This window comes from Vombatus ursinus, unplaced genomic scaffold (genome assembly GCF_900497805.2).
Source record: "Vombatus ursinus unplaced genomic scaffold, bare-nosed wombat genome assembly UNPS02009205.1, whole genome shotgun sequence".
Taxonomy (NCBI): Eukaryota; Metazoa; Chordata; class Mammalia; order Diprotodontia; family Vombatidae; genus Vombatus; species Vombatus ursinus.
Genome location: NW_020948983.1, coordinates 62,197,255 through 62,213,187, shown reverse-complemented (window position 1 = coordinate 62,213,187; position 15,933 = coordinate 62,197,255). Strand labels below are relative to the sequence as shown.

At 35.8% G+C, this 15,933-nt stretch overlaps 1 protein-coding gene across 2 annotated transcripts in view; it reads right to left on the bottom strand.

The window, feature by feature from the left end:
* LRRC49 (leucine rich repeat containing 49) overlaps positions 1-15,933 on the bottom strand; it is a 201,007-nt gene that overhangs the window by 172,071 nt on the left and 13,003 nt on the right. For both annotated transcript variants that reach the window (XM_027851402.1, XM_027851401.1), the window contains 2 exons: positions 13,954-14,157; positions 5,677-5,743 (listed from right to left, as the gene is read on the bottom strand). In XM_027851402.1, coding sequence (XP_027707203.1) covers positions 5,677-5,743; positions 13,954-14,157 — 271 coding nt within the window. The remainder of the gene's footprint in view (positions 1-5,676; positions 5,744-13,953; positions 14,158-15,933) is intronic.

Sequence of the window (15,933 nt, the reverse complement as noted above, 5' to 3'; positions counted from 1 at the left end):
TTTTAAAAACAGATGTTTAAAAAAAGTGTTTTCACATGCAACTGGGAAATAAGAAATACAGGAAATGAGGTACAAAAATCTATCCTGCCCTACAGGAAAATAGAAGGGGAAGGGGTTAAGAGAAGCGGGGAGAGATAGAAAGGAAGGCAGACTTGAGGAAGGGGTATTCAGAATGCATGCCATCTTGGGGTGGGGGGAGGGGCAAGATGGGGTGAAAATTTGGAACTCAAAATCTTGTGGAAGTAAATGTTGAAAACTAAAAATAAATAAATTTATTAATAATAAAAAAATAGGTTAACTAAGTGAAGCATTTGCCTGGGGTGCTCAAAGTTGAGGGCTACCAAAAGAAAAAAAACCCCATCATATACATATACATGCACACACATATATCTCTTTATCTCTATATCTCTATCTCTCTCTCTCTCTCTCTCTCTCTCTCTCTATATATATATATATATATATATATCACGCTTCTACCATCCCAAACATATCATACCATTACCTTAGAGAAGTACAATATATAGTCCTGCCTCAGGCAGAAAATCGCTAGTTATAGTACTATACCTCAATACAGTTTAGTTCTAGAAGCAAAGATGGAATCACTCAGTCAAATACAATGATTATTATGTATGGATCAATATTGGTGATAAAATTTTAAAAGGGGGCAGCAAGGTGGCATAGTGGATACAGCACCAGCCCTGGAGTCAGGAGGACCCGAGTTCAAATCCGGTCTCAGACCAGACACTTGACACTTACCACCTGTGTGACCCTGGGCAAGTCACTTAACTCCAATTGCCTTGCAGAAAAAAAAGGAAAAATTTTTTTTGAAGAATTTGGATAAACATATTCACAAGAAAGAGACTTGAGTGAAGAAATAGAAATGGCCAAAACAGAAAACAACTTATCTGTTCTGAATTTGTAAATGGGCTGACTTTCTTTTAAGAATGAAAAGGTCTATACTTGGTAGAAATTAGCTTAAGAATGGATACTTATACATATTATGCAAGTTGAATACTAAGGTAACTTTTCTCCTCCTAAAAATTACTTTAGATCACTTATTACCTATTGCTTTTTGAATTATCTCAAAGAACAAGTTTAAATACAGAATATGTCATAGTTCAATATCTTATGTTACTAATATATAATATTCTATTTCTTTTAAAAATACATCTACTATGTGCCCCAGTTATTTCTTCTTCAAAGATACAAACTGGAAGTCTCAATTATTTCTTGATCCCATACATCTATTTGGCAACTTAAACTCACCTAACCAACTAGAGAGAACACTGGACTCCAAGCCTGATAGACCTAGGTTCAAATCCTGCCTCAGAGCTGTGTGACTCTGAACAAGTCATTTAATTCCTTTGTATCTCAGTTTCCTCATCTATAAAATCAGTGGAGCAAAAACTAACTTATATTCTAGAGAATCAATAATGAAGAATGCTGACCACCTCCTGACAAAAAGATGAAGGACTCAAGATGCAGAATAAGACATACATTTTTAGATGTGTCCAAGGCAGGAATCTGTTTTATTTAACTATGGACATTTTTTACAAGGCTGTTTTGTTTTGTTTTGTTTCCCTACTTAAGGAGGGGGAGATGAGAGAGAAAAATCAACACTTATTAATTGAAAAAAAGTAAAATAAAATGAAAGTTAAGAAATAAAATAAATAAAAGGATTGGACTCAATAGCCTCCAATGTCCCCTCTAGCACTAAATCTACGTTACTATTGACTCTATAACTTTGAGCTCCGCATGCACTGACTAAAAGCAAGTAGTTAACAGCATCTGGTCTTTGGAGAAACCTCAATCCTGCAATATCCAGCAATTCAGTACTTCATTTCTGCTGCTGTTGAGTTCTGTATACATCACCTTAGCCTAGGGCGATGCTGCTGCTGCTCCAGGGTAGGAATGTATGCTATAGAGAATAAGGTTCCCAGACGCCATTGGGCTGCGTGTGTGTTGTCAGGGCTAGACAAAATGTTAGTTGAATTGCCAGTCCCTCAGTGACCTGGGATTAAAGTTGGCTTCAAAGCTAGTCAGTTCTGAGACTTGTCTAAGAACAAAGTATCCTAGACCCTACCAGCATCTAACAGTAGAGGGAATCGAACTAGAGAAAGTACTGGCCATCATTGATGATATGCCCTCTGAGATAGATTTCAATTCAATGATACCATGACATAGAAACACATGTGTGTACCTGTACAAATTTTGTTCATCATAATCAAAATGTTGCTTCTATAATTATTTTCTATGTATTTGAATATGTATTAAAAATACTTGGGAAAAAATAAGATTTCTTGGTTTCTGAATTCAGTAAAAGAACACTACTAATAATATTTGTAAAACTCTTAGTATAGTGTCTGGCACATAGTAGGTGCTTAATAAATGCTTTTTTTTCCCTTCCCTACTACAACAAATGCTTCATTTAAAAAAAACTGATATTTGATAATTTTCATTTTTACACAGAAATTGTGAATACCTTGTATAAAAAAATTAAGCCATACAGACAAGTATTACATCTGATCTTCTAAAGGAGATTGATGGTTTGAAATAAGTATTACAAAAACAAGCTGATGAATATTCTAGTAGGATGCTAAACTATGCCTGTATCATTCATAGCTTACAATTTTATCTTGGGAGTTGTTTCATGCTTGTTTTATTTTCCACTCATCAGCTTTTTTTCTGGTAATGAAGGAGAAAAAGTAAAATTGAGAAGTCTATCAGTCATATATTAAAGCCAACTTCCTTTTTACTAAAACTATTGAAAATAGCTCAAGCATACATCTCTTTTAATCTTATCTCCCCTTACTTGTTCCTAATATTGATCTATCTATTACAAGAAAATGTGACATTGTTAGTAAGTTATAATCTTCTTTTATAAATGAAAAATAGGTGTGATAGTAAACTAAACGAGTTTTAAAAGCTTAATTATTTAAAGCTATCTTGTTAGAATGAAGGTAAAAAGTTAAACTAGACTGTACAATATTGCTTCCCCCTCTCTTATTCTGGGTTCTTCTCCATGCAAAAGAAGTATTTCCATAAAATTTTTAATTAACTAAAACTAATTTTCAGATGAGATAGCCCAGTTACATTTTTGGATTTTTATTTTTTCCCCTAGTTTTTTATATAAAAGGAGTAAAGATTGGCTAGTGAGTTTCAAGATCCAGTTCAGGCAATAATAGAAATTAGGAGGTATATGACACAAAGTTGTTGAGAGGATCTTTTGAGATAAAAGATATGAAAATGATTTGAAAAACATTAAAGTACTATAAAAATATGAAGTCATGTTCAAAACATCATGTTCAAAATCAGGACAAAACATTCAAATTTACACAAACACTTTTCTGTCACTGTCCATGGAAATTAAATAAAAATTCATTAGTGTCCTTAATTGATCATGAAACTACAAGAACAAAGTACCAGTACAGTCCTAACCCATTTCATACATTGGACAAATTAAGGGAACTCAAGTGACATCTTAACCTGCTTCCTATATTCCTACAGTACAGGAGATTGTTACAAGCAATGAGAAGCAACAGAAAGGTAATCAAGAAGTTGAGGGATAATACTATCAAAGCTGAGACTAGTAAGAAGGCGAGAAGCTACCCTGGGGTACAAAACACTGGAGGGAACAGTAAGAGACATATTTAATATTGCTTTTTCTAAATGCATTTTTTTTTAGTACCAGAAAGTTCTGCTCTGCTCTCTATGGCATATAACTTTTTTGGGGGGGGGGGGGGGCAATAAATTATGCAATTATCCAATACAGAGCTATTATTTTATCTGATCTTTATAACAACCCTATGCAGCAAACTACTGGTTTAATGTGTTATTTAACCTAGAGGTATATACATTTTAATTAATCATAATTACTTAACTCAAAAGAAATAAATCTCAAGCAATCAAAACAATACTTATTGAATATCTACAACGTTCTTGTGCTAGAAAGGCTGTGATTCCTTCACAAGGGGCTGACAATGTAGTTGATGAAAGAAAAAATCTGAAAGAAAGGTTAAATAGCAATTCAAAACTACAGATTTATTACATGCCAAATGATGGCATAAAGATGACAAATAAATAAAAGCTTTGAAAAGAAATATATTTGCAGAGGCCATAAAAAGTGGTCATAAAGAGTTCATATAGGTAAGATTTAATCTAGACCTTGAAGGATGACAAAGATTTCTTACTTTGCTGCTTACTACCTGTGACAAATCATTTATGCTCTCTCTGCCTCAATTTCCTCACTTGTCAATTTAGAAGTCTCTACCAGATGATCTGAGGTCTCTTCCAGTTTTAAATTCTGTGAACCTATCATTTGAACAGGGAAACAGGCAGAGGGAATAGAGTGAGTGAAGCCACAGAGTGGAACTTCTTGTAGGGTATTTCAGGTAAGTGAAGAGAGAAGATTGGCTAGAGCAGAGTTTATGGAGGGCAGTGGTAGGAGATAAAGCCGTGAAAACAAGTTAAATGCAGGTCCTAAAAAGCATCAGGCACCAGAATTAAGTCCTTTATCTTGTATGTAACACAATAAAACAGGCATTTCAGAATGGCTAGGCTGGCAGCAGTATGCAAAACAGAGTAAAGGAACAGACTGATGTAAGGTAGCCCAAGGGGCACAAGAGGGATTTTAAAAGGAATGAAAGGTAACAGTAGAACACATAAGAAATTAAGGAATAATAAATACCACCATAGCAAGGCCTAGAAATAAGCAAGATTGTCAACTACCAAAAGCACAACATACAAGGGAAGACAGGGGTGCATAACCCCTGGATAGAGTGACAGTTCTTAATACTGCTTTTTTAAAGTGTGAATATTTTAGTGTCAGAGAATATTTTAGCAATCCTTGTATTTGGTGTTCAGAGCCTAAATTCAGGTGGTAACAACAGAAACGAAAAGAAAGTGGACACCTGAAGTTTGAGAGGCATCATAGCAAAAAGGCCACAGTGCTGAACTTGGAGCCAGGAAGACCTGGGTGGGATCAGATCCTGATTCTGATACTGAAAAGTTGTGTAACCTTAAGTAAGATGCTTGAGTCTCACTTTCCTCACATTTAAAATGAGGATTATAAAACCTATGGTACCTAACTCAAGGGATGTCATGAGGTACAAGTAAAATAATGAATGTAAAGTGTTTTGCAAACTTTATAGCATTATACACACTTTAACAATGATGATGAAGAAAGAATCAACAAGACTTGGTTACAAAATAAATAGTAGAAGAATCACTTATCTGATACACACAATACCTGGGACATTTGCTATAAAAACAGAGGAAAACATAACAACCATATAGTTACATTACTGATGACCCCACAAATACAAAATTTCATATACTGTTTCCCTAACCTCCCACCAAATGAATGACACAAATAAAATAAGAACAGATATATAACTAGGCATAGATAGGTACACCAATAAAGAAAAATCAACATGGTCAGGATTTTGAGTTATCTGTTTAATAAAGTTAATTTGCCATTATTTCAGTGAGGAGTTTCTATGATAGTATGTACCTTTGCATCTTGAATGTCTAAGTTTCAGATAAATCTGTAAAAGGGTCCTTAGAAATTTATATATATATGATCTTCTTTTTTAAAAAAAGCAAAAACTAAGAGGAAACATACTTGAAATATACTTTTCTTTGACTTTGTTTCCAAAGAAATAGAAATGGTTATACCTGATTTCCATGAAGGTCCAATACATCCAGGCTTTTCAGATTATCCAGATTTGAGATTTTCTTAATTCTGAAATATTTAAATTTTGACAAAAGTTGCTTGTCATTGATAAAAAAAAGTATAAACTTTATCCTCAGACAAATCTTCAGAAATCTCTCTACTTTCCATCTTGTTGTGACTGATACGCCAAAGTAGAATTTCATTTTCCATATTTATTCAACTATTCAGAAAAAGAGTATTTGTCTCAGCATATAATGTTAAGAGTTAGAAGGCACCTTTGAGATCATGTAGTCTAGTCCCTTAACAGTACCAATTATTATTCCTGTTAGTTATTAAGATAAAACAGAATTGACTGATCATCTCTAGCTGGTGTACTTGAGAGCATGCTTGGAGTCAGGGAGATCTGTGTTCAAATGTCACCTTACACAATTACTATGTGAGCACAGGTAAATCATTGAGCCTTAGTTTCCTTATCTGTAAAATAGAGATAATAATACTTAAAGGTCCTGTGTCACAGGATTGCTCTAAGATGTAAAACTATTTGCAAGCCATAAAGTATATTAGGCTCAGCTTTATAATAACAAAATATAACATAGATATGCCTCATTTAAAGCAACAGCCATAAGATTTTGTATTTTGAATTAATTTTTCTGTCAAATGTATTTTCTAAATCAATTCATATTTTCCCATTGACATACATTATAATTTCAAATATATTATAATTTCCTATAGAAAATTACACTAGTAAATCATAAAAATTATATCTTAAAATGCAGCAAACCTTGTAAAATCACACATTCAAGAGAAATGAAATAATTTTGTAATACTAAGAACTAATATTCTTTGTTACACTTATCACGATATTAAATACTATAGTACCTTAAATATATTTGCACTAGTCTCATGACACTCTCTAGTTGACTGAAGGACCAAGCACAGCCTACGTGGAATTTGGAAGTCCCACCCTAATTAGTCATGGAATCAGCCTGATTAAAAAGGTGCGTTTTACCTTAGACCTGTTAAAATGTGTAATACTACCTTCATACATAGCAGTAAGGGTCTGGTTTGCCAGCTTGTGAAAAAAACTGAATTTTTACTATATAATGAATAAAATGAGATATAATATTCATTCTCCCTCTACTAATTTACCACTTCACTAATCCCTCTTCTCCAAACCCAGAATTCCTGGCCCAAGTGTCAATCCTTATACCTATCCAGCTCACACTTAACCCATCTCTCAACTCCAACTCTTCTGTAAATTTTTTCGAGAACTACCACTCCCTTCTGCTACAACCTGTTGAATTGCCAATACATTGTGGACAAATGCCTCTTCCCTCTCCCAACATTTTTTTGCCTCTTCCCTCCATCTCAGTTTAGGAGAAGTCTGGCCATGCCCAGGCTCCCTCACTTTAAATACAGAGAGTACACTTCTCACTTCCACAGTTTCAATGGAAGCAGGAGGGAAATAAGTCTAATTAAAATGGCTATTTCAGGTCATGGATCTACCACACCTGAATCAATCAATTAAAGAAGCATTTATTAAGTGCCAAATCACTGAATCACTTTTCTCTCTCCCAAGTGATGGCAGTGGCTGAAACTGAATGAAAGATAAGACAGTGAGGATCAGGGAGCACTGCCACCACCTTGGCTGCAAGAGCTGCTGAGGAACAGCTATTAGGCCAGCCTCTGAGGCAGCAGCCACTACAGACATACAGGAATAATGTATTTGTTGCCTTGGACTTGAAATAATTAGAATCCTACTCTAGAATGTGTTTCATCTAAACCAACTGAGACTAGCTCACTAAAGAAAGGTAAGCACTCATCTTCTTTCTCATGTTCACTTTTAATAGCCAATTAGTCACAAAGTCAAACAGAAATTGGCCCTTCTTCCATTTCCATTCCTTCATCATTTTCCATTTCATTCCATAATTCTCATTATTTTATTCCTGGATCACTATAATTCTCTTCGAGCTAGTCTTCCCAAAGCCCAGCTCTAATCTTTTTAGTCCACATTAATTTTCCTAAAGCCCCACTTTCTTCATGGCAATCCCTTTCTTAAGAACCTCTTTTTTAAAAAATCTAGACCTGTGATTTCACTGAAGCAGAAAAATCCCAAAGGGTAAATTCTCTCTACCAGTGATGAGTAGCAGATGTTCAACAATATACAGTCTTAGAAAGTTGCCAGGAGCACTGACTAGTTAACTGATTTTCACTGGTTCATATAGCCAGTATATCAAAAGCAGGATTTGAACTCAGGTCTTCCTGACTCCCAGGTCAGCTTTATACACTGTCACCTCTCATTTATATTTACAACTAAATTCATATAGGGATAAGGACTTCATTTGTGATTTCAATGATTTAGGAAACTTCTGGTGGGAAACTCCCTTTGCCAATAAAAGTCCTAAAAGTCTTAGTGCAGCTTTAAGCTTTGAAAGTTTAAAGCTGCACTGAGACTTTTGGGACATCTTGTATTATAAAGAGTTGCAAAAGAAGTGCTGTCAAATTCAATAGAAACAAATCCTAGCATACTAACTTAGAAAACCACAAATTAATATCCTCTATTTTGTACTGCATTTTAATTTATTTTGTTAAGCATTTCCCAATTAAATTTTTTTTAAGGCAATTGGGGTTAAGTGACTTGCCCAGGGTCACACAGCTAGTAAGTGTCAAGTGTTTGGTCTTAGGCCAGATTTGAACTCAGGTCCTCCTGACTTCAGGGCCGGTGCTCAATCCACTGCACCACCTAGCTGACCCTCCCAATTACATTTTAATCTGGTTCTGGCTGTACTATAGAAGTTTTGCTGAAGCTGTCGACAGGCTACAACTTCGACACCTCTGTCCTAGAGCACTGAGGGATTAAACGAATTGTCCAATGGTGCATAGAAGGTGTTTATCAGAGGCAGGACTGGAATCCAAGTTTTCCTAGCTCAGAGGCTAGTTCTTTATGCACTGCATCACACTGCCTCTCAAGCGTACACTGTAACTCATTTATAAGAACCTAGACTATCTCCTTCCAGCCGGCTGTATCAGATTTAAACTCTTCCTAACTTATAAACTCTTCCTAGGCCTTATAAGGCCCTCCTCATCTTCCCCTACTCCCCTCCATAAGCCTGGTACTCTAGTAGACAAATTGGTTCTCTTGATGTCTTGCATATATATCATTTCCATTTCCATTCTATACCTTCATTCATGCTTTATGAAATGCCCTCCTTTTTCCCAAATGTCTAAGGCCCAACTCAAGTCCCACTTCTTTAATAAAGCTTTCCTTGATTATTCTAGCCTGTAGTAATTTCAACCTCCTCTTAATTCTTACGGTATTTTCATATTTGTAACACTTAATTATATACTACTCCTTTTTTTTTAATCTTTGTTTTCTTACCAGACTTATGATTTCTTTGGCTTAAGGAACTGGCAGTAAGGAAACTCCCTATATTAATGCAAATCATCACTTGCTCTGCAATTTAATCTTAGGTGCCTCTAGTACTAAGAGGTAAAGTACCTTGCTCAGGGTCATAAAGTTAGTGTGTCACAGGACTTGAACACAGGTCTTCCTAACAGAGACCAGGGCTCTATTTATCTCCATGTTACCTTACACTTTCATTAAAATTCTCATGTATATATGTTTATACCCAGAAAAAGCTGTCCACTCATTGCCTCCACTTCTTCTTCCTGCTTGGATCCTCTGTGACCCTTCTCCATCGATCATCTCCTCTTCTCTCTCACACAGCTTCAATTTTTCCCTCTTAACTGAGTCCTTCTCCTCAGTCTAGAAACATATTCAGGTTTTCTCCTAAACCTAAAAAAAAAATCTTCTTTTGACCCTGCCACACTGATTTGCGGGTGAGAATACCTAGGTTCTATTACATTATTACTTAGTACCTGTGATCTCAAGCAAATTGCTTAACGTCTCTGGGCTATGGTTTCTTCATCTATAAAAGATGCTGAACTAAACCTCTGCATCATTCCTTTCAGCTCTAAATCCTTTAATCCTTCCCTCTACTGTCTAAACTTCCATTTATTCACTGCACAGTCACTCCTCAACCCTTTGCAATATGACTTCCAATGCCACTAGTCTCTTGAAGCAGCTCTCTCCAGGACTACTAGTGACCTCCTATCTTAAAACCAATTGGAATTTTTCCTGTCCTCACCTTCTGTAGTATCTGATAATAATGGTCAGTTTCTTGACTCTCTTTTATCTCTTGAGTTTCATGATACTGCATTCTCACAGTTCATTTATCTCCCTGACTATCCCTTGTGTCTCATTTTCTGGTTTCCCATCTCTCTTTCTGGTTCCTTCTCTCTCTCCCACTCCTTAAATCTGAGGTGTTTCCCAGGGTTTTGTGCTAAGTATCCTTGGGCTCTATGCCTACACTCTCTCTTCTTTGGTAGGCTATCCATTCCCATGGCTTCAATTACCATCTTGATACACATGACTCACAAATCTATATACCCATTCTTAATCTGTCCCCAGAGCCCAGTAGTACATCTCTAATTGCTACCTGGATGTTCTGCTGGATCCTCAATTTTCAATACATCTAAAACTAAACTCATCGTCCTATAAATCTTCACCCCACTCTTACTTCTCTCTCTATATTAATGTTATCACCATTTTGCTGGTACTTATAACTTTGGAGTTGGATTTTTCCCTTGACCTCCATGTGAGGAAACAGGACTAGAGAGGTAAGAGGCTTTGTTTGAGGCCATACTGGCAGCTACCAAAGCCAGGTGCTTTAAAGTCAAATGTCATCTTCTCTGCACTGCACCAGGCTTCCCTTGCACTATTCCATTCCAGCTGGGAGGAGAATTATGATAAGAGCCATTAGGGTAGCTCTACCTCTTACTAGTCAAGTGATCTGGGGCAATTCGTTTTGTTCCTTTGGGTCCCAATATCTTCATTTATAAAAAGGGGGAGCTGCGTTAGATGATCTCTTCAAGTTCTGACAGAATTTGCCAACTCAAGCCCAAATAAACCCACCTCAGGGGCAGTTGATAGGAAGTTACCACTACCACTGAGTGCTCTGAGAAGCAGAGTAATGATGGATTCTTATCAAAATCACCATCAATGGGGAAAGCCTCATATCTATAAGGCAGTAGCACTGGCACAGTTCATTTCTTCTAATCTTCCTCCACTTCAAATCCTTTCATTCCTGTTTTGTATCTTTTAACAATGTTTTCCCTTAATCCCTTCTTGGGAACTTTCTATCTGCCTTTACTCCCAGAATACTTATTTCATCTTGTCAAAGAATTTACCCATCATCTAAATAAGCACTAGACTTGGAGTCATGAGGCCTGGACTCTAGTCTCGGATCTTCCAGTAACTAACTAGATATGACCTTGGGAAATATCCATGAAACTTTCTAGCTGTGTTTCCTCATCTGTGGAAGGGCTAACAACATAAACTCTAAGTCTAAATAATCTTCTAGTTCTAAGATAATATAATTCTATAAAGCTTTCCAACTCTGAATGTCTATTATTTTATCTTCCAATGATTCTAACAAAACAGTATAAACCAATATTCTTCTACACCTTTCACCTTCTACTTTAAAGAGGGAGATCAGTTTGGACTGATAGCACACATAAGTCTGATGATTACTTTAAGAAGAATAACAAAAGTAATATATAATCTTTAACAGTTCACACAGTGAATGTTGCATATAAATAAATAATGGTTCCTGGGCATCCTAAAAATGCTTATCTCTACCAGTCTCTCTGGGTTTCAGCAATTAGTAAGGTGTCAATCAGGTATTAATTGCTGCAAGGTATCAGTTAACCTTACTCCCACTTCTCTCTTACTCTCCTACAACATATTTAATAAAACTCTTCCCACATCTCACAGACACTCCTTCACAAAGTAATAAGCTATGGAAGCAATATTCTAACAAAAAAAATTCTGCTCACCTGTCCCCATGCCTATTTCCAGCCATGCCTGGATTATTTTAACTTATCAAGTATAGAGAATTAAATTTATTCAGTCATATTTAAATATTAAATATTAAAACTCTCAACTTAAGAAGAATTAAGTAGAGACAGAATGGAAAATCAGGGAAAAGTTATGATCTGCTTACTCAAAGGACTATCCTTCTAAGTACCATAAACATTTATTTTTAGAGGTATCTATTTCTTGTTTAATAGTATAATGATTATAGGAAAGAACTTCCAAATATATTCATGTGTTTTGATGGTGTCATGATAACTACAGGGGGGAAAAACTCAAATTTAGGCAAATTAGAATACTGAATAGTCAATAATTAGAGTTTCACCCATGTTATTTTTAAATATATGAAATCAATGCTTTTCTTTTTTTTTTTTTTTTTTGGCTAGGCAATGGGGTTAAGTGACTTGCCCAAGATCACACAGCTAGTAAGTGTTATGTGTCTGAGGCCACATTTGAACTCAGGTCCTCCTGACTCCAGGGCCAGTGCTCTATCCACTGCACCACCTAGCTGCCCCTAAATCAATGCTATTCTTAAATAACATGTCCTATATCATTCTAATATTAGTTAGGTTTTAATTAATTGTCTCTCCAACTTTCAGATTTCAAGAGACAAGCCAGTATAATTCTCCTATTTGGTTGTACAGTTGCTACGTTGTTTTTGTTTTTTTATAAAAATACCATAAAATTATTCCTGTAATTTTGATTGGATAGCATTATACATCTATACAAAACTGAGTAACTTAAACATCATTTGTGAAATACTTCAATTATACACAGCGTGTAGCTTGAAATTTCCTTCAATTATTGTATACCTGAATCATCTACATGTTTGAGAAAAAGCAGAAAACATGCAGTAGAAAAGTAAGGGGAACAGGGGCATTAAAGAAGTCAAAAAGAGCCAAGATGTGAGGGCAAGACCTTTGAAAAAAAGACCTCTTCTCATTTTAGCCTTAGATAGTGGCAGCAAATAGGGAGTCCAAAATTCATCCAATATAGGAGAACTAGAATCTAACTGGGACAGGGGCCACATCTTTGTTTCCTCACACTTCACTTCAGAGTCATTTTTTATTTTGCTAATACATTTAAAAAACCTCCTTTGTGGGTGTGGCAGAAGTTATTTGTTGAAGCTGAAAAAGTTCAAGTCTTTGGTTAAGATAGTAAATTAAAATTAAAATATACATATATATACATGTATGTATATATAGATGAAAATCTCAAAGAGAGTTAGCAATTGTGGTTATACCACATGACAGGTTACATTAAGGGCCCAGGTTATCCATTTGAGGATAAAAATGCCAATACATGGATAAGAATCTATCTACCAGCCAACAAATATTTACTAAGTGCCTAGCAAGCAAAAGAAATCAAAAGCATAACACATAATTTAAAATGAAAAAAGCTTGGAGACTGAAGCCTGCAATTTGGATTAGATGATCTCTGAAGCCCCTTTCAGGTCTAAATGCTATGATCTTATCTCCTGCCATCAATAATCACTTACTCAATAAACTTCCTATTGCCTACACGATCAGTATTAGTAATTATTAATATTCTTTAACATGTTTTTTCTTATTTAAAATGGGTTACACACACACACACACACACACACCCACCCCTTTCCAGTCTTCTTATACTTTGCCCTCTTACACCTGGCAATCCAATGACACTGGCCTCCGACTCTGGGCATTTTCACTGGCTGACTTCCCCCACACCTGGAATGCTGTCCCTCCTCATGTGTACCTGCTGGCTCCCTTGAAATCCCAGCTACAATCCCGAATTCTACAGGAAGCCTTTCCTAATCCCTCTGAATTCTAGTGCCTCCCTCCTGTTGACTATTTCCTATTTACCCCTCCCTACATATAGCTTGTTCACGCACAGTTATTTGCATATTGTCTCCCACTAGATTTTGAACTCCTCAAGGGCAGGGACTGTCTTTTGCCTTTCTCTGTATCTCCAGCAACACTGCATAGTCCCTGGCATACTACAGGCACTTAATAAATGTTGATTGACTGACTCACTCCTAGAAAAGCAAATAAAATAGGGATGGATGAGGGCATCTATTAAAAATTAGAAAGCCATAAGACTATCAAACTGGCTAAAAATCACTGCTTTAGATTAAAAAAGTACTATATTGGGTTGAACTAGATGATCTGTAAGTCCCTGTACAGCTCCAAAATCTGTAACCTTCTAATAGCAATAATTGAACAAAAATGCTATTCTTTTCACTTGAGTCCCATCTAAAAATCCAAGTGCCAAATATTATTGCTATAGGTACAAGTTATAAAATAGACATTTAAAGTCTTATCTATTGAAAAACATTATAAAAGATGCCTGTTACACATCATACCTGTTCTTCCCCAACAAGAGAACACGAAGGGACCTAAGTGTAGAAAGCCCACTTATTTCCTCAATTTGGTTATCATATAAATCCAAGAATATGAGGTTCTGAAGGTTAGAAATATTTTGAATCCGAGTTATAAAATTGTGTTGAAAGTTCAACAGACGAAGGTGTTCTTCCCCATCAATCACAGGACAAACTGTCAGTTTTTGCCTAGAATATGAAAGAAAAAGATATTAAAGCCTATGTCTTGCTGCCCTTGTTTCCATCCTAATGTATCTATTTCTACTATCAATGTTTATACATTCATTGTGTGTGTGTGTGTGTGTGTGTGTGTGTGCTCATAAGAAAATGGAATATAAACTCTTGGGAGTAAATCACTATGGAATGCATAGAGTTTGTGTTAGAATTCCTGTCCTTAAAGAACTTTCAAACTTGTACATAAACAAGACAGACAAATACATATCAGGATGAACAAACTGAAAAAGATATATACATATATACACACACATATACATATACACACATACACATATATACATATATATACATACATACACACAGAATAAATACTTAACAAATATTTTAGAAGTAATAAATATCTATTTTGGGGCAGCTAGGTGGCGTAGTGGATAGAGAACCGGCCCTGGAGTCAGGAGTACCAGAGCTCAACTGTGGCCTCAAACACTTGACACTTACTAGCTGTGTGACCCTGAGCAAGTCACTTAACCCCACTGCCTAGCCAAAAACAAAAACAAAAACAAAGAAAAAAGAAAAATTCTTTTAAAAATAAATAAATAAGTATCTATTTTGAGAGTCACTGATGGTAAAGAAATTAAAGAGCTAATCTCAAAGTCAGAAAGACCTAAACTCAAGCCCTAACAGATACTGACCATGGAACTCTCAACAAGCCACTTAAGCTCTTAGAGTCGCAGGCAACACTCTACGACTGTAAGTCACAGAGAAGGTGCCAGCCTTCATTGGTAAAAGGACTTTTCTCACCTGAGAATTCCCTATATCAATTAAATCATAGGTCTGGTTCCTATCCCTAAATACCTATTTACATAGAAGGGATGGCTAGTTGAATGTCATGGAAAAATATCCATTGGCAACAATTCTAAATAAAACTGTAAACTTTTTAAAAGACTTTTAAACTAAATCCTACTTGGATTAGGGGGAGAAGAGGGAGGGGATAGCAAAGACAGAGTATTATGGGTTGCCAAAAAAAATAAATAAATACACCCCCTGGTAGCCCTCAAGAACACCTATGTTAGAAAGAGAAGCCAAAAAGGCAGCTTCTTAATGAGGTCCAATTTATTTTGTAGTTTAACAAAGGGTAAAAAGAGCTTTTATGAAAAACTTCCATAAAGACCCAAACTTTATGTCATTGTGTTCATCCCTAACTTAGGATCAGAGATTTAGAGCTAGAAAGGATCAGCTTAGAGTTTATCTGATCGAAATCATTCATTTTATAGGTGAAGAAACTAAGATTCAGAGAGGTTAAGCAACTTGCCCACGGACACAGTGGTGGTGAGTAGCAAAGGCAGAATTTGAACCTAAGTCTTTTGACAACAAATCAGCACTCACCAACAAAGCCCAACAGCAAGAGATAGAAAGAGAAATTCCATTTAAGCTTACTGTAGACTTCATAAAATATTTAGGAGTCTACCTCCTGAAACAAACCCAGGAACTCTATGAACACAATTACAAAACACTTTTCACACAAATAAAGTCAGATCTTAAAATAACTGCAAAAACATCAGTTGCTCATGGGTAGGCCGAGCTAATACAAAAAAAATGACAATTCTACCGAAACTAATTTACTTACTCGGTGCCATACCAATCAAACTACCAAAAATTATTTTATAGGGTTAGAAAAAGTCATAACAAGATTCATTTGGAAGAACAAAAGGTCCAGAATATCAAGGGAACTAATGAAAAGAAATGCAGGGGAAGGTGGCCTAGCCATTCCAGATCTTAAATTGTATT